Here is a 23008-nt window from a genome sequence, read left to right as displayed (position 1 = left end):
AGTCACAGGAGTGAGTTGAAACTATGTGAAGCCATTGCATTTATTCTGGCTTCTTAGTTCATTTATACCCTTTAAGAATATGGCTGAAATGCAATGTCAGACTCAAGTCTGGAATATTGCAGACAGCTAGAAGAATGATTACTGCTCCAGTTAAGAGGAGTATTATGTTAAGTACATCTCAGATGTACTGAGGCTCCCTGCTTTTGCAGCTAGGATAAGAGTGGTTTTTTCTCTTTTTTTAAGGGCAAGATCTATGAAGAAAGTTTAAAGGAACTGAGCACGTTCAGTGTAAGCATGGGAAGGTGAGAGGCAATTATCTCCCAACCCAGAAAAGCCTCTTACAAGTGAGGTGGATATTAGGAGAAACTCAGATAACTGCGTTTGTGAAGTGCTCAAATGTGCTGCTAAGGGATTTTGCAGAACTTCTTTTGGGAAGAATTTTCAATACATTTTTGTCAGGGATGCTGTAAGCGTGTTTATCCTGTCCGTGGGAGTCAAATTGTGCTACTGAGACCTCGTGGCATACCTTCTGCTCCACAGTTTCTAGAACTAAAACCTCACAAATGCATTTCTTAAGCAGAGTAGTGACATTAAATGAAGTATTTAGTACAGTTATCAGCTACCTGGAATTTAAAGTAGCAATTTTAAACAAATTTATCAAGGCGTATGTATTTACCATACCAGAAGAGCTGCTCTTCCTGGTTTTTATTTCCTGTGCTCAGTCGTCAGCAGAATTGGTACAAGTGTTTTAATTTTGCCTTTGTTAGAGAACTTGCTTGGCAACTAAAAGCAGCTCTTGTTTTTTCTAGACAAATTTCTTACTGGAGAAGGTCCCATAGTCTGAATATTTTGCAGGCAGTTTCTGGTGTCAGTGTGCTTGCCCAGGGTTTGCTCGGAAAGGTGCTTGGTGTGTTCTGAGCTGTCTTAGGGTGTGTTCTGGGACAGCTAAAGTCATGTTTCCAAATCACTCTTGGGATGAACCCAGATTGCCTACAAAGGGGACTGCTGGCTGATAGTCTTCTGTCTTACCCCATCCTGGATATTATCCTTGCATCCCTCACGTTTGGACTTGACTAAGGATGTTACATTGTTGATAAGATTATTTTTTTTTTAAAGTTGTAAAGCATCTGCTTGTTATTAACCTGCATTGCAAAATTTTTTGCCCACAAGAGAAAGAAATAAGATGCTGAGAAAATAAATGAAGTTTGTGCAGAGAGCACAAGGGAGAATTAATGCTCATGATTCATTTCAGTAGCTACGCTTTGGAATTGTCTTCTCCTTCCCACATATGAGTCATTCAGTTGGTATGATGTCTTTCTCCAAAAATCTCGATGAGTTTCACTGTGTGGGAATAAAAGTTATGATACCAACTTTTTTTTTTTTTTTTCCTTGCAGAATTTGGTGTTCATTTAGCAGAACTGACTGTAGATCCCCAGGGAGCTCTGGCCATCCGTCAGGTGAGTTTACCTGGAATTGTAGAAAGAATTTTGATGGTAGTTTCCTTGGTTTTTAAAATATTCTCTCAGGTTTCCAGGTGAAAAATTGGAGGTAGCTTTCCATTACTGCTTCTCCATTTTCTTTTACAGTTCTCTAGAGTCATTACTTTCTCTTTCAGCATTATTCAGGTGTTATAAACTTACCTTTTTTTGTAAATAGTGCTTTTTGGACTTAACAAACCTGGTGCTGAGACAGTACTGTTCTCAGAGTGAGCACAACTTACTAGGTGGATGGTAGACATCAGCAGGCAGAAGTGTGGCTTGTCTTTGCAGCAGCTTTTTCTCTGTAGTGTTTTCCTCCTTGAAAAGGAAGTTTAGGTTCTGTATTTCTTTAGTTACCCTGTGGCCCGTATCTCGTGCCTTTTTAGATGTGTGGTAATAAAGCTGCTGCTGTGTGTGAGTGTTGTATAGGCCGTCATTGCCCAATGAATGACCATCAGTTCATCTTTTTACAACGGTAGCTTTTTTTGGTCTGCTTCACGAAGATTTTGCATTTTTGGCAAGCCCTGTCACCCCTCTAAAAGCAGCATGATGGGATGGGAGACTGAGTGAACGGGTCAGGGTGACACCACAGCTGCAAGTTTTGTTACTGATTCTTGACCTCTCTTCTAATACAGCTAGCATCTGTCATTTTGAAACAGTATGTGGAAACTCACTGGTGTTCTCAGTCAGAAAAGTTTAGACCTCCAGAGACCACGGAAAGGGTAAGATTTGGTCTCATGTTGTGCACTTTGAGACACTTGATCTATCAAGAATAGTAATTTTGTAGGTGGTTTAAAACGTGTCAGTGGCGTTGCGTATTATGAGGACTGATGGCTTCAGTTAAGGTTTTCTGATGCTTCCCACTTTGAAAATCTGTTTTCAATTGCTTAAAACAACACTAGACTTGAGAAGCTTGGGCTAATTTCTGTAGGAAAAGTTCAGCCCTAATGTTTCTGCTGCTCTAAGAGCAAAACTAGAAGAAAGCTGCCTTGTAAGTTTTACAAATACTGATTCTGCCAGTCTTTTTTCAGAGATTTACTAAATCTTGTGGTTTTCAGCTTGGGACTTAAGGTTATTTTCCCATGGCAAATTTCAGTTTAAAGTTCTGCTGGGTTTCATTAAAAATCTGTTTGGTAGGAGTATCTAACAGCTAAAATGGCCAGAGATTCCAGCCCCTTTGCCACTTTGACTGTTGACTGGACCATCTTTCACATCTAGGGCATGATTCATCCCATTCAGAGACAGTTGCTTGAAATAGATCTTGTGAATTATGCTCCAGAAGTGCTGGCTTTTTCCCGTCCCATCGTGTGTCCCCCCCTGGCCCTTGTCCCTTCAGGGTTGGGTGACTAGTTCTCGTTTACTAAAAATCTTCCAAAGCAAGCAAACATAGTCCCTGACTCTGGAGCTGGGATTTATCTCGGCTAACTCTGGATGTCTTCCATGTAGATATCTGCATCCTATCTAATTGCAGCTGTGAGCTATTTATTGTATGCTTGGCCAAGTGCTCTGTGTGAGAACAGCGCTACGTTAAAACATGCCATGCAGTTTTCCATTAAAAAAATTACAGTATGTAGTGTGCAAGGTTTTTCTGTCTCGTGAATGTTCGTTTAGTAAAACGAATGTTGAATCGCTATCAGGATACAGTCATAGCTATAAAAATATGTTTCGATTAAATTGTTTTATGACTGGGGATCTGTTTTGCTAAATAATGTTATTCTCTACAGGCAAAAGTTGCTATTAGGGAACTCCTACCCAATGGGCTGAGAGAATCCATCAGCAAAGTGCGCTCGAGTGTTGCTTATGCAGTTTCAGCGATAGCCCATTGGGACTGGCCTGAAGCCTGGCCTGAGCTTTTCAATCTCTTGATGGAGATGCTGGTTAGTGGAGATGTGAACGCAGTGCATGGAGCCATGAGAGTGCTTACAGGTACGTGTCTGCGAGAGCTTTGGCAAGGCTGATGTAGGAAGCGGTTTAGGCTTTTCCGTATGCTAATGTTCTGTCACCTGTCACTCCAAATTGAAGAAATTGGAATTTGCTGCTTCTCTCCTGCTGGGCATGATGCCTGTCTGTCAGTGTTGAATTGCATGCTCAGTAGATGTCATGAAAGCTGAGGAACAAGTTTCAGTGCTACAGGTTATAGCTCAGAAGGAACTTTGTAACACCCTGCTTTCCAGATACCCACAATTTTTAGCGTGGTATTTTTCTGCTTGCCTTCAAGGATTGCCATGGGTGGGCCAAATGACACTGGTCTAGTCAAGTACGAATCAACACGTTTCCAATATACTTAGTGTTTCCCAAAGATTCTGTTGCTGTTGCCTACAAATGTGTTTTATTTTTTCTTCCCTTCTTTTTCCATTTTCTAGAGTTTACACGGGAAGTGACAGACATACAGATGCCACTTGTTGCTCCTGTTATTCTTCCAGAAATGTACAAAATTTTCACAATGGCAGAGGTATGATCTTCACTATTAAGTTGGTACTAAATGGCATTAGTGGGAAATGTTTCTTGGAGCAGAGAAATACCAGATTTAACAGTTAAGCTGTACTGTAGTGTGAGTTACACTTAAAGAATTTTCTTGATGTGATAGTTCATGGCAGCTAATGTTTCAGTAGAATGTTGAAGCCAATGATAAAATTAAAGGGAATCAAGTTAAAGCAAAAAATAAATACAATTAAAAGAAAATAAAAGTAGCTTGTGTTCCTGATGTATTATTTAAACTTTCCTCTAGGTGTATGGTATTCGCACAAGGTCGCGTGCAGTGGAGATATTTACCACATGTGCCCATATGATCTGTAACATGGAGGAATTGGAAAAGGCAAGAGTTTAACTTACCCTACAACATACAATGAATTCAAACTGAGTGAGGTTCTAAATAATTGTTAATATGAAAATGAAACGTTGGGGAATTATGTACTCTGTCAGATGTAATTCTGGGGAAGAGGGTGTCGTTTAAGGCATGTAAAGTGGCTAACTCCGTCCTTTAGGTGCATGCGTTGGTACTGTGACTTGGTTTCCATAATTAAGTTTAACTTGTGACATATCAACAGACATGCTTGTAACAGCTCAGAGGAAGGGGAGTCAGCATGGGAGGAGATAGCGTATTGTTCCCTTGTTTGGAAATCCTTGTCATAGCTTCCAGTCTCCGGGTGGACCATGCATCCTGATAAACTGCTGGGCCGTGGCCGTCTGGGTTACCTTGGGCAGTTTTCTGGCCCTTGGGTGAGGTGTTGGTTACAAGCTCTTAGAACTTCAGCAATCGCTGTAGTGTGCATGTTAGCCTTTTGTTCCCAAAGGTGTGGTGGAAACCAAACCAAACAAAATTATAGAAGAATATCTGTTAAGAAAAAAAAAACACCATGCAGTTAAACAACTTATATACAAGTCTCCTGTCTGGCTCTGAGCACATCTGCATTTTATATGGCCTTTGACAAGTGGGTCCCCAGAGTATAAATTGTTCTTTTTAACCTTTTTTTTGGGGGGGTGAGGATAGCAAAAGGTGACTCTCAATCTAGTGGCTGATCATTGCTGAGTTGCTATACTGCTGTTTCCTCCCTGTTTGCTCAGGGAGCAATTCAGTGCAGACTTTTGGGAAGTTTTGATAATTACAGTGTATCTGTACTGCACTGACAAGGTTACGTAGGCAATAATATCATGCAGCTGGTACCAGTATCCAAAAGATAGTAGTAGCTCCCCGCTGTCTTATTCTGGAGGAGGACTGAAAGTGTCCTTTACATTGTATACAAAACTTTGTCTATTGACATTTGACTTAGAAAGAAAGAAAAGGAGAAAAAGAGGTAATCGTTTTATAAATTGCTAAGATGGTATTTCATAGTTGATTTAAACATCCAACTTTGCTCTTAGCTATGGACTTATGAGGAATATTCTCAGTAAAATTATTTTTGTCCACTATTACTTGCTCTGCCAAGCACTGCTTATGGAGTGCTTTGACATCTGGAAAAATACTTACTGCATTTTCCTAGGAAGAATCATCATGGTAATCTTCAGGCCAGCTGTTGATACTCAGCTCACAAAGAGCTTGTTTGGTTTGGGGGAGGGTGGCTCAGGAGGGAGATAAATGCTGTCCGCGGGGTTCTGTGTAATTGCTGGTGTGTGATGTAGTCACCCCAGGTTGTTTTTATAGCCCAGAGGGGGTCCTGGTGGTTGGGTGCAGGGCATGAGTCATCTAATCAAATGAAAGTGCCTCTTTAGGAGGATGTGCACTGCTCCTGAGGCTCTCCAAACTGGATTGTCTGGATCTCTATTTAGAGTCTGAAGGGATTAGCTTAGATGTAGGTGTGTGTTTTCTAACAGTCTGTGCTGTGTGGTTTGGAAGGGTGGGATTCAGCTGAGCTTAGTTCACAGCATGAAGAGAGAGCCCAGGTGATGTCTGAAACAAGTATTTCTTGTGACTTTGCAAGATTCTGCAGTTGCCATGAGTCCTGCTTCGGTTTTGTAGCACAAAAGTGCAATTTCCTTTGCTTCTAGTGCTTTACTTGTCAGACTGTATCTAGTATTCACCTGTGCTTTGCGTTGATTATAACCAGGGTGCAGCCAAAGTCCTGATTTTTCCGGTGGTGCAGCAGTTCACAGAGGCCTTTGTTCAGGCCCTGCAAATGCCTGATGGACCTACATCAGACAGTGGGTTTAAGATGGAAGTCTTAAAGGTAAGTCACTTAAGACTGATTAAATAAAGAAAGAGTTGAATGCCAATACACTGTCAGATGTGCTGGAAAACAGAGAAGCTCAAGTGCATGTCACCTCTCGTACTATTGTTCATGTTATGAATAGTGAAGTTTCTTGGCTCCCAGTGCCATACAGGAATGAAATAAATTGTTCTGCCTGTACTGAATATACCTGTGAATGAGATCCATAGGGATGTGTCCATAAAATGATCCATGGGGATTGATCCATAGGACGATCTGTCCTTGTCACTTGCTGATCTAAGACCTCTTGGATGCATCTTGTTTGGACATCATATTCAGTTAAACATCTGTCTTTGCTAAAGATGCTGCAGAATTCTGCTGCAGTGAAGTTTTAAAAGCTTATTATGTGCAGGTGCTTTACTAGAACTCACCTGCTCTTTATTGCTAAATTATCTCTGCAAAAGAGAGAAGTCTTTGTATTCTCCTGGTTTCTGAGAGAAAGAAGATTGGACTGCAGAACTCTATGTGCATCTAGCTCAGTGTGCGGGACAAGAGTGCCAGTGTCAGTATGGAGATCCCTTCAACAGCTGGGAAAGCTCTGGAGTTCTAGAGTGCACTGCCTGCAACATGGGAGAGAAAAGAAGAACTCAAAAACATAAGTTGCAGAAGCAAATCCAGATCTTTCATTTACTTGCACATGTGCTGGGATAAGCAAGGCTTGGGTCATAGCGGACAGATTTCTGAAGATGGATGGCTGAGGGCCATTCAGCCACATTCCCTGAAGAAAACAGTAAGGAAGAGTTATTGAAGACAAACATCAAAAGTTTTTCATAATGACCAGCTTTGTGCTGGAGCCATGAAACTAAATGCTGGGAGGGTGCTATCATATTACACAAACTAGCAACTACTAAGTTCTGTGTCATGGAACTTGTTTTCTTAATCCTGTTACAGGCGGCAGTACCCTGGTTATGGCATTCCATCAGCTCTCAGTAAGAGGTTGCAGGGATCGTACACTGGTAACAGCAGGAGCTTATTTGTTGCTTTGCAGTAACAAATGGCAGGGAGTTTGGGCAAGTTTTGTTGAAAGAGTGTCTCTTGCAGTATTTTTTCCTTTCCATTGGCTATGCACTGGGATTCCTGGGATTGTAATAAAGAAGGCGGCTAACATGAAAGGGATACTCTGCAGAGTGTAATCTCAATTTGAGCAGGCTGCAGCTCAAGCATGTCTGAATCTCTGATTCCAGATGCATACATGTTTAATGAGTAGAAGTTTTCAGCCTACACGGAAAGCAGTTGTAATTGATAGTTTCACTCTAACCATAGACCAGTTCTTCTGTTCTTGTTACATTCATAAATTCTGCAGCTTTAATAACTTTCTTTGTTATTTACGTAACAGTGCTTACTGGAATTGGAGCTATTTGTACTTTTACGTCTGCACTGATATACAGCAGTAGTCTCTTGAAAGATGTGACAGGCTGGGAAGGTATTTAAGGAAATGTCATCGTGTTCTTGCTCTGTTCCTTAATTGTGTGGGCGCACCTGCTTTTGGCCACTGCTAGGTAGCTGCAATACAAGAGAGGATTTGGGTCTGAATACAGTGTTGTATGTTGGGTGGCATTGATGGCAGCAGAAAATCAGTATGGATTTAAATAGTAAATTCAGGAGATCTGCTGCTGACAAGTGCTTTGTAGGAGGCTTTTTGTGAAGAGATGAGTATTCTGCCTGTTGACTCAGGGCAATTCATGATTTTGTCATTTAGGGTTTCTAAGCTGATGATGAGGGAGAAGGGATTCAGGTGAAAGACCCATAAATTGCCTTCCCTTCCAGAAAAGTGGATTTTAAAGTCATTGTAATGCAGAAGTAAGAGACCTCAAGGGATTAGTTAAGCCAGCTCTACAGATGAGATCATTACAGGAACCCCTTGAAATGTTGATGCAATGGAGGAGAGAACTGAGACTTTTTTATAGTACATTTTCAACCAGATGCAAGTTCAATCCTATCTTTTCTTCCTTAATGAAGTGCTATACAGCAAATGACAGGAAGATTTTTTTTAATATTTTTTTTTCTACCCTGCCTCTTGGGAGCTTTGTACTCCAAGGTTCATGGAGTTCTCGGTGAAAATCAGAGGCAGGCCTGACCTAAAATGTCTTGCTTTCTGTATAAGAACATCAAAGCTTTTGACACTGTCCTGCGTAAGAATAATACTGAAGTGTACACATCTGCCTGATCCGCTAGGACAGTATCCTGTTCAAGTAAGTTGGATTGCATCATGGTGAACCACTGGTTGTTAATTTGTCCCCAGTCTTTCCAAGTGTAGTGACAAATTTAGAAGCACTTATCAGCAGGAAAGTCAATGCCTTTAACCCTTGGAGGAGATGGGAGGTTTGGCCACAACAAAAATATTTTCAACGACTAGAATGAAATACCAGTGGTGTGATTTATTGTTTTGTTGTTTGATAGTTTAGCGTGGATTAAATTGATATCTCTGAGGATGAATGAGCTGCAACTAAATGATTCTTGAATCCTAGTTCTAATGTTGTTGTTGAACATGCCACTATTGATTGTTTGGAGAGAAACAGAGTGATTAAACATGACAGGTAACAGAATTAGGGCAAATTTAATAGCAAGGGAATACAAATATGATATACTTAGTATGCAGTAATTACATCAAGAGCACCAATTAACCAGCAGTCTAAAGTATCTTACAACCTTGCTTTAGTGCTTCCTTGCTTGTGCTTAAAATCTGTTCTTTTGACACCTGTATATTAGGTGGGCCAAAAAAGTTATGCTTATATTTTTCCTGCTGTTGAAACAAATAATTAGTTATAAAAAAGGATTAATCATGCCCTTTTTGTTCTTGGATGGAAGACAAGGTGGTGGCCAGTGTCTTGGGGGAAAATTTCCTGAGTCTGAGCAAAGTACATAACGTGCACCTGCTGCACTCTTACTGAATGTTTAGCTTTAGCATGCTCTCCTGCTGCTAGCGTAGATTTTAAACTTTTCCACAAATCCACAAATTTGGGGATTCTTTCTCTGTCTAAAGACACAAGTCAGAAGTGAAGCAAGAAGGGGCTTTAATACAGAGTGACTTTAAGGAGATGCTAAGCAATTAGTGGAGATGCAGTATGATATTTGCTTGCAGAACAGCTGGAGGGGGTTCAGGAACTGTCGTGGTGTTCCCGCAGCGGTGATTTCGATGTGTCTGCACGGTGATTCAGGCTACGCGTGTGGATGCGGGCGATTATTGCCTGGCTTGGTGCGTTGGGTTTGCATGGCCATTAAACGTCCTGCTTGGGGAGCAGCTTGACTCTGCTCTGAAGAGAGATGGATAAGGATTTTCTTGAAGCATATAATAGGTGGTGGAGCCGTATGTGAGGGTTGCCAGAGGAGGAGATCTGTGCAGCAGTTCTTTTAGCTCAAACAAGCAGTGGGAATTGGCAGGATGAGAGGCCAAGAGTTGAAACACAACAACAGAAGGGAGTGCTCTTTTTTTTTAAATGACTTGCACTGCGGGAAAGTGGTGAACTTGAAAGTGCAGCCTTCTGTTGTTAGAACTGCAAGAGCTACTGAACTGAAGAACTTTCTTACCACTCCAGCAGTGCTTCCTGCAAGATTGTCTTGGCATATAGCTTAAAAAACTTGCATGGCATTCATAAGCAGTGGCATATGGAACAAGTCTCTTTAGATGCTACTGTGGCCATAGTCGGGGTGTTGAGTTTGCAGCAGCCCTGCAGATCAGGTTCAGATCCTCTGCCAGCACCTGCAACAACTTTTTGGCATGATTTTTTTTTTGTTCGGTTGTTTTTCTTCCAGAGGCTGTTTTTTGTCAACAAGTCTTTTCTGTAATGCTTCTGTCGCCTTCCAGACTCATTCTCAAACTTATGTATCTGGATTATCTCTGGCTGCTCGCTCTTGACAGACACAGTGGCCACAATACAGATATTAGAATGCCGGGCTGTGTTTTTTTCTGAAAGGTGAATTATTATTTTTATTTCTATTAATGTACCCAGTGCTACAAACAAACAAACTGGGCAAACTGAGTTTACTGTTGGGTAAGTAGAAACAAACTTAGACCCATATGTCTCAGAGGCTGCCAGTCAGGCAGTTTGAGGGGCTCTTCTGTAACCAGCATAAAATAACTGGAGCTGTGCCCCTGCAGGAGGAGACAGTGTCTCTTGGGTGGAGTGAGCATTCTCTGACTGCTGGAGGATCCCAGAAGCTTTTTGGCAAGCGTCAGTGAAAGGGCCCTCCTAAATCAGGGTGATCAGCTTCATGAGACCCCAGGCACAATCTGCTGTAGAGCTGCTGAGCTGCTCCCAAAACAGCCCCTGTGTTGGGCTGAAATGGATGTGAGAATTGATCTGGGTGGGTGTTTTCATCTGCAGCTATTCCCTGGATGTGGAAACGGATGTGTTGCTTGCATGTGTAGGAGTGTGGGAAATAGGCTGTGGTCTGGTTTTACTTGATATTAGAGTTCATTTCCTGGGACAAGATAGCTTCCAGGTGGTAATCGTATCCAGACAGTGCTGTGCAGTGATGTACTTCTGATTGGAGTCTCTACCTTACCACCAAATTATTGCCTTGTCTTCATTTCCAGAGTTGTACATCTTGCGTTACCCCTTTGCTTCCCTGCAAAAGAGCAAATACGAAGAAGGGCCTGTTTGTCAGAGTTCATGCAAATGAGGGGACTGCCTGGTCACAGTGAGAGGAGATGACCTTGGTGGCAGGATGACATTGGATTATCTCAGTTGTCAATGAAACAGCAGCCCATGATTTGGGTGTTTGTTGATGGTTTTCCACAGTTTTGCTTCTGATTGATACTCTTTTTTGTTCCAGGCTGTGACAGCACTTGTGAAAAACTATCCGAAGCACATGGTTTCCTCAATGCAGCAGATCCTGCCCATTGTCTGGAATACCCTTACGGAAAGTGCTGCCTTATATCCTTTGCCATGAATGGTTTTGACTAAAATAGAACAAGACAAACTCTCTCATACACAATAACGACCTGAACACAGCTGAAGAGCATAGTACATGGAGTAGTCCGCTGTGACAGAATATAGGCATCTCTGGTGTAGATGTACTGGGTCTTCCTGTTACTTCAGTAGGCTCCATTAAGTTACTTTTAGCTTAAAAGTCATATATGATGAATGATGCGAGTGCCTGTGTTATACTGGCTGTAGAATTGCAGCTGATCTCTGCGTTGTTTCTGCATTGTCTCCTTAAAAAGTTGTCTAGTCACAATGAACGGACTTCAGGTAAAGGAGAATCTAGGCTATCCCTTGTTACAGCAGTACTAATGGCTGGTTACACTGGCTGCTGAAGTTGATTTGCCTTTTGAATTTTATAAGTCATTACTTCACTGCACAATTGGCCATGTTAGAGGTGTTCTGTTGGTAGTTTTTGCAGTACTTGCAAACTGACAAGTCAAATCTCTCCACATCATTAATCCAAAAGTTGCTTTTTTAACCTTTTATAATGAGAGAGTAATTGTAGAATGCTGAGCCTTCTTGTAGCTTTTTCTGAAATTTTGGCATAAACACCAGAATTAGGCACTGTGTTGCAATAATAGCATAAAGATTGACTGAGCTTTTCACTCTGTAATTTAATAAGAATGACTGTTCTCCTAGAGATCATAGATCTAGACCTTTTTATATCAAAGCTGCCTACATAGTCTTGTGTTTCAGAATCCTGCTGCATATTGGGTGATAGGCTCTCGTAGAGTGAAAATGGGCAGGAAGACCATAAAAGTAGCCTTGGTTCTGGGACAAGTGGAGGCTGTCTAATTTCAAGGTCAGCTGGGTTTTGGGGTTTGTTTGGTTTTATAGACACCTGTTAAAATACAAGGAGCTGTTTGCTAAATTTTTGATGGTGGATTTCTCCTTCTCCTGCCCTGGTTCCCACTGCAGTCCTGCTGGCAGCTGAGCTGACAAAATAGGTTTTTGTTTGCAAAAGGGGAGAGTCTTGTCCTTCCTTCCCTTGTGTTTGCTCTGGCATTTCTTGGACCTTCAATTCACCATCCCCAAAGAAGCCTCCTTCCTCTCCACTCACGGGTTAGTCTTCTGCCACTTCCCAGGCAGAGGCCTGATGAGGAGCAGAGCCAACACAAGGTAGCACGTGGGGTCACGGGGTGGCTCCCCACCCTTCGGCAGCAGTGAAGTGTTGAATTGGCTCATTGTCCCCTGGAAAGAGTTGAGTCTGAGCAGTTCTGTTCTTGCAAAGTTTTAACATAAATGAAGTTTTGTGTTAAGTGAATCAAATTATCTAAAGGATGTACGAAGCAATGTGGAAGTGGTCTTTGAAGTTGGGCAGTGCACAAAGCTGGGAGCTCCTGGGGCTTGTCTTCTCTCTGAAACAGGACTGTGCGTAAAGTCAAAGATTATTTTTTTTTAAGAAAGAAAACTTCCCTAGTTACCAGGAATTTTAAGATATACCAGGTTAATTCCTAAATAGATGCAGTTCTTTAGAAACATGCATATTAACTTAACTCCATCCACTTATGTGAGAACAGAAGTAAATTACACAGAAGAGGTGGAGGACCCTGTGGATTCCGATGGTAAGAACTTGTTAAACTGCACTGCTGCCTCCTCTTTTGAAGAGGAATGGACTTACCTAATATTACTGCTGTCAAAACAGAGACTGAAACACTGTAGGAGATTGTGCTTAAAGTACATTTATGGTGTTGGAACAGTGTCCATCACTTCTTTACAAGTTACATGTGATTGTGATCAACGAAGCTGTGTAACTTGTTTTCTAACGACTCAAGGAATGAGTTCTGCAACAATTTTGAGGTAAAAGTAATGGGACAAAAGAAGACTAAATGGATTTCAGGCTGAGCTTGGTCAGTTTTCATGAGGGGTGTGTGATGAGAGAGCAGAAGGTGATGAGGCCAGACAGCCTCCTGGGGCTGCTGCCGCCCTTGCTAGTCCAGGTTTAAGAGTAAACATTATCTCATCAGAAAAGCTAACTGTAATTATATTTGACACTCATTTATACCTTTTTGTTCGTTACTGTATTCAGCCATGGGTTTTGTTTTCAGTTCTGCCTTTCTGTATGTTGGTGTATTCAGTCATGTTCCTTTTTTTCCACTTACTGCTTTGTTCAGGTGAAGTATTGGGCTTTGAAAATCTAGTGTTCAGCATATTTGAATTTGTTCATGCCTTGTTGGAAAACAACAAATTTAAGAGCACAGTGAAGAAGGCTTTGCCAGAGCTGATCTATTACATCCTCCTTTACATGCAGATCACAGAGGAGCAGGTGAGCATGTTTATCTTCTGTAGGAAGCAAATGAAATGAGAGATTTACAACAGCTAATGTCCAAGGAAGAGTTTCAGTGCGTGGAAGCTGCTGTAATCTAATAGGCTGTTCTGTCACTTTGCTGTGCCAGGAGTTAGGGCAGTAGCATACAAATGTTCCTAAATGGTGTAATGGACAGCAAATCACAGAATCCCAGACTGGTTTGGGTTGGAAGGGACCCAAAGCCCATGTAGTTCCAACCTCCCTGCCATGGGCAGGGACACCCTCCACTAGCCCACGTTGCCCAAAGCCCCATCCAACCTGGCCTTGAACACTGCCAGGGAGCCAGGAGCAGCCACAGCTTCTCTGGGCAACCTGTGCCAGGGCCTCAGCACCCTCACAGGGAAGAATTTCTGCCTCAGATCTCACCTAAATCTCATCTCCTTCAGTTTAAAACCATTGCCCTGTGTCTTGTCACGACTGGCCCTTGTAAAAAGTCTCTATCTTTCTTCTAAGCCCCCTTTATGTGTTGAAAGGCTGTGATAAGGTGTCCCTGGAACCTTCTCCTATCCAGGCTGAACAACCCCAACTCTCTTAAGTTTTCTTTCTTCATTCCTTTATAAAGTATTATGCTGTGAAAAATGAGGATTATCTTGCTGAAAGGGTTAGCCAGGTTTCTGTGATAGTGAAAAAATTGTTCTAGTGTTGTGCAATTGTACTGAAATTCTGCGTGGCTCCTGGCCTCCCAAGCCTGACAGCCATCATCTTTTTGTTTAGGTAGGCATGCATAAAAACAGGCACTCTGTTAAAGATTCATCCGCTCCCATTCCTCATCTATAAATAAAACTGTGTAGCATTGATTCCAGGTCAGTCATTAGTTCCATCAAATTCTGATCTCGAATGAGGAGCAGAAAAGCAAGATGAGCTCGGAACAGAGAGGGTGTCGTCTTTTCAAAGGTTTCTCCAAAAGAATATAATAGAAATGAGTTGAAGACTATGACCTGTTATGGTAGAGAGAAATTCTGAAAGTAGTTTTGCAAAACTGAGATTACTGGGAACAGAGAAGCTCCCTTTTACCCTTGGTGTTCTGAATTTGTCAGCCACCCTATCCTTCTTGTCTCCTGTCTGTTTCAGATAAAAGTTTGGACTGCAAATCCACAACAATTTGTGGAGGATGAAGATGATGATACTTTTTCCTATACAGTGAGGATTGCTGCACAGGATCTGTTGCTGGTATGAAATGTGTTCCACGTTTAGATGTAACCAAAATAATAACAACAAATAATAAACCTAGTTTCACGAAGGGCATTTGGTGAAAATGCCAACTTTTAAAAGTCTGTACAAATAAGTGTTATCGTTTCCCTCTGCACAGGCTGTGGCTGCCGATTTCCAGAATGAGAGTGCAACTGCATTGGCTGCAGCGGCTACAAGACATTTACAAGAAGCTGAGCAGGCAAAAAACAACGGTGCTGAGCACTGGTGAGGAGATGGGGCAGCAGGGAACGACACTGATACAAATGGCAAGCGCTTCTGCAGCATTGGGTGTAGCACAATTTAATCACACTTTTTTCGTGACGCTGCTACTGATGGACAAGGATGAAATTTGAGAACTCTAATTAGAAGAAGAAAAAGGAAGTACGGCAGTTCCTGAGCCAGATGATGAAATCTCCATGGGGAATACTTTCAGCCGTTCCCAGCTCCCTCCCTCTAGACCCTGACTATTCCTTAAAACATATCATTGGAAATGATAAATAGTTATACACGGTCTGAAGAGAAATTGGCAATACTTTCACTTTCTGTTCAGTTAATTGAGCTCAAAATTTCAGGCATATCTTATTTTACTTGATGTAAAGGAGAGATACAGGTGTTCTACGCAGATGTGTGTGTTCAATTTTAGAACTTCAAAGTTGCAATTTTTAATGTTACTTGGGGATAGGAGGAGAAGGCTCAACTGCAAGAGTACCTGGTTGCTGTTCCATAACTATTCTCTCTTGGTTTTACAGTGCATTAGTTCAGTGTTTGTGCTTATTTTGAACATTAGTGGCAGAGTAGCCACTCTGTATAGTAAGCAGTAATTCAATGTCAGAGAAATTGGACATTGAGTCCCTGTCTGCCTTAATTGTGACATGTTTTAAAATAGGTTATTTGCTTCACAAATAAAACCAAGGAGAAGTGGCATTTGCCCATAACCCTATTTCATCACAATTAACAAAACGTAATGCAAAAATAGACATTTTTAAACCGTTAATGTACCGGGTATCACAGTGCTTCTGCACATAGAATAATCAAGTACGGCACAGCTGGAAATGTAAGCCTTCATAGAAAAATCTCGTTTCTTTTTTTATTATGGGAACAAAATTGGTACCAAAAGTAACAATTATTCAACTGGTATTTTAGAAAGTGATTGAGAATGCTGCCTGTCCTGGGTGAGTTTCCAAGCCCCCAACTTGCTGAGTTTTGCAGATGTTCATTCCTTTCAGAGCCTTTTTCAATTCTCTGTTTTGGGATCAAGAAAACAGTTGCGGTAGCTTAAACCAAAAAATTTGTATGGTTTCACTTCAGATTTTTTCTTTATTTAGTGAGGCGATGTTGGGGGAAAAACCTAAAGGCATCTGAATTCTTTTGCAGGTGGAAAATACATGAAGCTTGTATGCTGGCCCTGGGGTCTGTGAAGTCCATTATTACAGACAGTGTGAAGAATGGTAGAATACATTTTGATATGCACGGCTTCCTGACAAATGTTGTTCTTGCAGACCTCAACCTTTCAGGTACAGTGCCCTTGCATTACTTGAGTAACTGCTGCATGCCAGACCTTGGAAATCTCTGACAAACAAAAGCATCTGATGAATCGCGTTGCTGTGCGGATGTGGTGGTGTGGAGTTGTGCACTTTGTACATGTGAAAGGGCATAAATCTTGTCTTGTGAGTTCACAAGTGCTACCAGGTCTAGCATAAGTCATTTGAATGTAGGACACTCTGCTGTTGCTTGCAACTCATTGTTGTCTGGATGCTTGAGCCTGTAGGGCTTGGAGATGGAATGGCAATTGTACAGGGGAACTTGGTGGAAAATAGCTGTTCTATTGTCTTGTATCCGTTTCTGGGAAAGACACCAGCAGTGTTTAACAGGCTTCAGAATTCCTGCAGCAACGTACCACCCCATTTTCTTTACGCTGGGGCTGACACTAGTCATAGCACATGAATTCAAATAATAATCTTAGCTGAGTGGGATCTCTGCAGACTTCTGCTTTCTATGTTATCTTACAGCAGTGTGCAAGAAAGTCAAAGGAATTGTTGTAAGTCAGACCTCGAGAGTCCTTGCAAATAATTAAAATTTGATAAGTTTGAGCCAATATTAGCATTATTGGTGAGTCCACATTAAGTCATGTCAGTGCAGATAAATTGCTGGATGCTTTCATCAAAGAAACATTTGTTTAGCTTATTACAACGAAGTTTTTTTCTTTTTTTTTTTAGTTAATTTTGAATGAAGAAATAGTGTGCAAAGTGTGCAATAATGTGCAGTGCACGTAAAAAACCAACCTTGACTATTTACTTATAGTTACACACATCTACATATGTGGTACTGGGTTGTAAATGAGCTGTTGTACTCTAGAAGGGGCTCCTGGATTCAGTATGTAGATGGTTCTCAGAGGATGTCCATTTAATGCTCAGTAATGGTAATAAGACAAAGAAATCTTGCTTTTTATAATACTTGCTTAGAAAACAAAGCTTTATGTATAAAGCTATATATCTAGCATGGAGTTTTTTCTGTCCTTATCTTAAAATTAATACTTGCAGGAGTATAAATAATGGCAGTAAAGATGCTGAGAAATAGAGAGATCTGTTTGAGGATAGCCTAAATAGATAAGGATACTTTTGGCCTGAAAGGGCAGAAGGGTTAAGCGCAATAAACATACCTCATACCTTGATAAGTGTAAACAAGTGAGTAGATAGTGAGTATTCACTGTGTGTCTGGTGCTCTTGAACATTATGTTCTGTAATTACAAGGTGGTGGCTGGAAACTAGAAAAATAATCTGTAAAAGATCATGGTATGTGTGCTCTTGTTCTCTAATTCTTTCACATAAACTTCTGCTATTTGCTGCTGTTGGGGACAGAATATTGAGCTAGATGAATAGGAATTTCTGAAAAAGCCTTCATTCTCTTCCTTTACTTTTGTTCTGGTGATCACTAAAACTGTATTGCTGTATTGATGAACAAATTCAAGTGTAACTAGTTGCGGGAAGATGTTTTAGGTATTTTTAAACAAATGAGAAATTGTTTTTTGAAATAACTAAGAGAAATAAAGTGGATCTGCCCACGAATAAAAATTCTTTATATGCCTGCATACTGGTCTTCTGTGTCATGGCCTACCATTTTCCTACTGGAATGACAAAATTTGGGATAATGGATGGAATCAGCTGTAATTTTAAACTCTTAAAACTTACTCTAAAACCACTGGGTGTTTTGTTTCAGTGTCTCCTTTTCTCCTGGGTCGTGCTCTGTGGGCTGCCAGCCGTTTCACAGTGGCGATGTCTCCAGAACTAATCCAGCAGTTCCTGCAAGCTACTGTCAGTGGTCTGCACGAAACCCAGCCTCCTTCTGTCCGAATTTCTGCAGTCAGAGCTATCTGGGGGTGAGTAAACCCTAAGATATTCCAAAGTCCCGGGGACAGGTTATACAAATTACACTTAAAAACCTGGTATGTTAAACTATTAATAATATTTCTGTATAGACTGGAAGTAGTTGTGTTGAATGAAATAGATGTCAACTTAAAAAGTGTAAGCAAGCAGGTTCAAAATAGAATAACTCTAATGAGGAATATGAAATTGAGATTCAAGGTTGGCTACAATAAATTGTTATGATGGATACGGTCTCAAAGAGGAGCAGAACTAGGTAGCAATGGAAAGCATAAAAATGAACCCCAAATTACTCCTGTTCAGTCAAAAGTGGCTGAATGACATAATATGGGCTTGTGGAGCAAATTGCAGCAATAAGGGATGTTTGGGGTTGTGGTGTTGGCATCCTGTTTTTGTGAATAAGCTGCAAGAAGAAAAAGGGAAGATCTGCTGTATTGATTCTGATGTGAGACCTGAACATTAGTTTAAAAACAAACACACAAAAAACACCCAAAAGAACTACTCTTCCCCACTCCCCAAAACCACATTGTCTTCTATTTGCACTGAAATGATAAAGGCAGAGACTTACAACTTAGTTATTCCTGAAATGATTTTTTTTCTTCCCTAGCTCACTTGTAGAACATGGTGATTAAAGATGTTGTAAGCAGTGAGTCTCTCACTCAGACTGTTTTTTCTCCATTGGTGGACAGTTCTTGAAAGAACTGTTCAGCCTGGAGAAGAGAAGGCTCCAGGGAGACCTAATTGCAGCCTCCCAGTGCCTAAAGGGGCTACAGGAAAGATGGGAAGGGACTGTTTATCAGGGAGTGTAGTGACAGGACAAGGGGGAATGGTTTAAACTGAAGGAGATGAGATTTAGGTGAGATCTGAGGCAGAAATCCTTCCCTGTGAGGGTGCTGAGGCCCTGGCACAGGTTGCCCAGAGAAACTGGCTGCCCCTGGCTCCCTGGCAGTGTTCAAGGCCAGGTTGGATGGGGCTTTGGGCAACGTGGGCTAGTGGAGGGTGTCCCTGCCCATGGCAGGGGGTGGAACTAGATGGGCTGTGGGGTCCCTTCCAACTCAAACCAGTCTGGGATTCTGTGATTCTATAATTGTTACTAAGAGGTGGTGGAAGCTTTTAATATCACTTGGCTCAACTCTGCCTTTGCAAACCATTGGGGCTGAAATGAGGAGGAAAGATAGCTGAGCTGTTGAGAGATTGAGGAATAGTAGACTGATGGGGAGAGTCCTAGAGGAGTGAACTTAAGGAAGAAGAATAGGTGGCTTGAAATAACCCCTTATATAAATATATATATGTACACATATCAACTAGTGTTAAATGTATATATCAGTTCAATATATTCAGTATGTACTTTTGTATCACAAATTTCTTGTCTAGCTACTGTGACCAGCTGAAGATCTCTGAGAGCACCCATGTGTTGCAGCCTTTCCTTCCTAGTATTCTTGATGGACTGATCCACTTGGCCACGCAGTTCAGTTCAGAGGTCCTGAACCTTGTGATGGAGACGCTGTGCATTGTCTGTACGGTAGACCCAGCATTTACAGCAAGCGTGGAGAACAAAATCTGCCCCTTCACGATTGCAATATTTTTGAAGTACAGTAATGGTATGCATTCAAGTTACATTCTCAAAGTACAGTTGTTTTTGCTACTGAATCCTGGTGCTGAAAACTTAAATGCTAATTGAGTGAATATTGATTCCTGTGGTAAAGCTAGAAGGGAAACTTGCTGCTTTGCCTATTCAAAACAGTGGTAGCAAAAATTGAGATGTGTTTGTTAGTATGTTTTAGTAAATGGTGCTTTCTCTCTCCAGATCCAGTTGTTGCTTCTCTTGCCCAAGATATCTTTAAGGAGCTAGCTCAGATAGAAGCCTGCCAGGGTCCAATGCAGATGAGGCTTATACCAACTCTTGTCAGCATCATGCAGGCCCCTGCTGACAAGATCCCAGCAGGGCTTTGTGCAGTAAGTGCTACCAGTGGTACATGGTCTTAGCTGGAGATGATGATTCCCTGTTCTTTAATGTAGAGGATGGCTGGTCTGCGAAGAGTAGAAAGGTTGCTTTTAACCTGCTTTGGAACAATGACTACAGTCATTGGTTCAGGTCTCTGTGGAGAGAAGGCAAACTGCAGGTGGGGGGAGATGCTTCCAAAAGTTAACTTTAAACTGCTCCTCTGGCCTTCTTCCAGTGTCTGTAGTGAATCCAGAGTCATTTTGCTTTGATGTAGCCATCTTTCACTGATAACAGTCTCCTCTCTGGTGGAATGCTCTCCAGCAGGCTACGTGACTGTTCCTTGCACTTTTTTCTAAGGCTTTTTCTGATTTATATGTCACATGTATAAATTGCTGGAGATAAATTATACAGGTTTGCCCTTTCTATAAAAAGTCAGCTTGTAAAAGATTAAGCATTGACTGTGTAGAATGATTGTACGGATTTAAACCCATAAACATCTTTATCAGTATGCTTATAATCTGCCTATTGATTGGTAGGACTGTAACAATTGCTCATGGGTAATTAAAGTAAATTTAAATCAATATAAACAAAATGGAACAAGTCAGCTAGAACAGTTCTTTGGCTGTACTGATTAGCATGCATCAGGGTACCATGAAACTGTTGGCCATATTTAAGTGGTTACACAGCTTTTAACGTTTGTACTGCCGTGGGAACTTTTACGGCGCACACCATGTGTCCGTGTCAAATACAGTGACGCTGTGGGTGCATGGCTCCAAGGTTCTCTGATTTAAAAAATATTCTAGACTGTAAAATCAGGATGTGACCGCAGTGCTGGCTCACATCCCTCCAGTTTATGCCTTTGATGCTTGCACCAGTGGTGGGTAATGCTGACTTAGCGTTCTATAGCTACTGCTGTAACAGTGCTTTTGTTTGTGTTTTCCTTTCAGACGTCTATTGATATACTGACCACGGTTGTGAGGAATACAAAACCTCCTCTGTCCCAGCTCCTGATCTGCCAAGCGTTCCCTGCAGTGGCTCAGTGCAGCTTGAACACAGATGACAATGCTACTATGCAGGTAACACTGTGAGGAGTGCTAAGGATTGCAGGGCTATGCAAGTCCAAGAGAGGTGACCAAGTAAACAGGTTGCAGAGCCTTTAAGGGAGCCCAGGCTTTCCTTGCCAGTAGCCATATCGGCAGCTCCTCAGGAGTCTCTGCCACCTCCAGTTTATCATGAAAGTACTGCTGTTCAAGGGCCTGTGATGACTTTAACAGATCATTCCTTAATTTGGAGGAGCAGAGTGAGTAAAGCAGCAGCCTTGATCTTTTTTTCTATTTTAAGGCTCTAGAGGACATTAAAAAAACCAAACCAAAACCCGAAACCCAAATGAAAAAAAACCAAAACCCTATTGCTTTTCTTACCCTATAGTAACTTCCATCACACCTAGGAATGGCTGAGGCTGTCATGAGGAACACGCTCAGGCATAGGGAAGCAAAAGAGCTCCTAGACCTCCTCCTTCTAGCACTTTTCTCCTGTACTCATCTGGGTGGGAAGGGGAGGGCAAACTTCTTTTTGACTGAGGCAGGTATGGAATGGAGGGAGAGCAAGGATTCATCTCAAACAGTGGTAGTGCCTGAGCTGTGCTTCTTGGCAGGCTCTGCTATTACTTGATGATGCCTTTAGAGTATTTAAGCAAGAAAGAAAAAGCAGCAGAGGCTAAAAGTGCAGGGTGCCTTTTCATTCCAGCTAGTAGCTGCCATATAAATAATAAAGCTGGTTTCATTCCTTATGTAAGGAGTTTTATAGTGCCAGCTACCCTTTGGCATGTGAATACCAGACCATAGAAATGGCTTTCCCTAAACAACGTACTAGCAAGAAGAGGTTGGAGACCAGCATGCTCATTGCTCTGCTGGATCTTTGTTTTAAGAAGAATTCAAAAAGATTGCAACTTGGCTGCTGGTTGCATTTTGTTCTTGCTATGCTTTGCTGTCTTTGTCTCTCGTTTTTTAGAATCTCTTGGAATTTCCCTGGGTAACAAGACTGGCACAAAACTGCAGCTACTTTGGGTTGTCTTTGTATTTACTAGATGATCTTAAGAGCTGCCTGGGCAGTGAAGAGTTTTGTACTTGATAATGAACTGAAGTCCATAGAAATTATTTTTAAATTTAGGCACTCATTTTACTGCACATTACAGAGCTTGGATCTTTTACAGATGCCACCAGCTTGCCCATTGTTTTCATCTTGGCTAAGGGTCTTTTTGGGGTGATGAAAGGAGATGTCTTCCCACACCTCCCTGCTCCCTTACCTAGAAAGAGAACTTCTAATATGATAATTTTTCTCATTTAGAATGGTGGCGAGTGTCTGCGTGCTTATGTCTCGGTGGCGCTGGAGCAAATTGCACAATGGCATGATGAGCAAGGCCACAATGGACTGTGGTATGTGATGCAGGTGGTGAGCCAGCTTCTAGATCCAAGAACCTCAGAATTCACCGCTGCCTTTGTGGGCAGGCTGGTCTCCACTTTAATTTCGAAAGCAGGAAGTGAGCTGGGAGAGAATCTGGACCAGATCCTGAGAGCTATCCTGAGCAAAATGCAACAAGCGGAGACGCTCAGTGTAATGCAGGTGAGCAGGCTGGGCACCCAGGAGAATAAGTAGAACTGTAAGGAAAAGAAATTGTCAGGTTTTTCTCAGTTGTGTGCCTGATTGTTTATGGCTACTGCAATTGGAGGTTCTACGTATCTTCTTGTAGTCAGGAAAATGCCTGCTCTGCTCAGAGTTGTCCGGATTGCAGGATAAGCCAGGTTCTTCTAGGTAAGCTTTAATAGACCTTAAATTAGTCCCTCATGATCTTGTGCTTGCAAGCAGTGAACCTCTAGGGGGGACAAGAGTTGCCCACGTACGGATGATGTGGCAAAGGCAGCACATGTTTTCGTGTTTTTGTGCTGTATTTGAAGGATAAATGCCTGGGAGTTGAGACAAGGTGAACTTTTGGTGGATGGGAGGTGTAGTTGGCCTGTATCAGGTGGGAGGCCAGACAAGAGCATCATCATCTCTTGTAGCCTTGACCTACTTCTA

The 23008-nt window shown here is 41.7% G+C and overlaps 1 protein-coding gene across 1 annotated transcript in view; it reads left to right on the top strand.

Annotated features, from left to right (window-relative positions):
* The window catches only part of IPO9 (importin 9), a 43341-nt gene that overhangs the window by 8764 nt on the left and 11569 nt on the right, over positions 1-23008 (top strand). Inside the window, exons 2-18 of the mRNA XM_075775858.1 lie at positions 1396-1457; positions 2114-2200; positions 3203-3404; positions 3842-3930; positions 4207-4293; positions 6023-6142; positions 10958-11058; positions 12616-12674; positions 13224-13375; positions 14489-14587; positions 14727-14833; positions 15983-16122; positions 17825-17984; positions 19363-19589; positions 19796-19944; positions 20881-21009; positions 22280-22555. Of these exons, the coding sequence (XP_075631973.1) occupies positions 1396-1457; positions 2114-2200; positions 3203-3404; positions 3842-3930; positions 4207-4293; positions 6023-6142; positions 10958-11058; positions 12616-12674; positions 13224-13375; positions 14489-14587; positions 14727-14833; positions 15983-16122; positions 17825-17984; positions 19363-19589; positions 19796-19944; positions 20881-21009; positions 22280-22555 (2246 nt within the window). The remainder of the gene's footprint in view (positions 1-1395; positions 1458-2113; positions 2201-3202; positions 3405-3841; positions 3931-4206; positions 4294-6022; positions 6143-10957; positions 11059-12615; positions 12675-13223; positions 13376-14488; positions 14588-14726; positions 14834-15982; positions 16123-17824; positions 17985-19362; positions 19590-19795; positions 19945-20880; positions 21010-22279; positions 22556-23008) is intronic.

This window comes from Balearica regulorum, chromosome 25 (genome assembly GCF_011004875.1).
Source record: "Balearica regulorum gibbericeps isolate bBalReg1 chromosome 25, bBalReg1.pri, whole genome shotgun sequence".
NCBI lineage: Eukaryota > Metazoa > Chordata > Aves > Gruiformes > Gruidae > Balearica > Balearica regulorum.
This window is presented reverse-complemented; position numbering and strand designations above follow the sequence as displayed.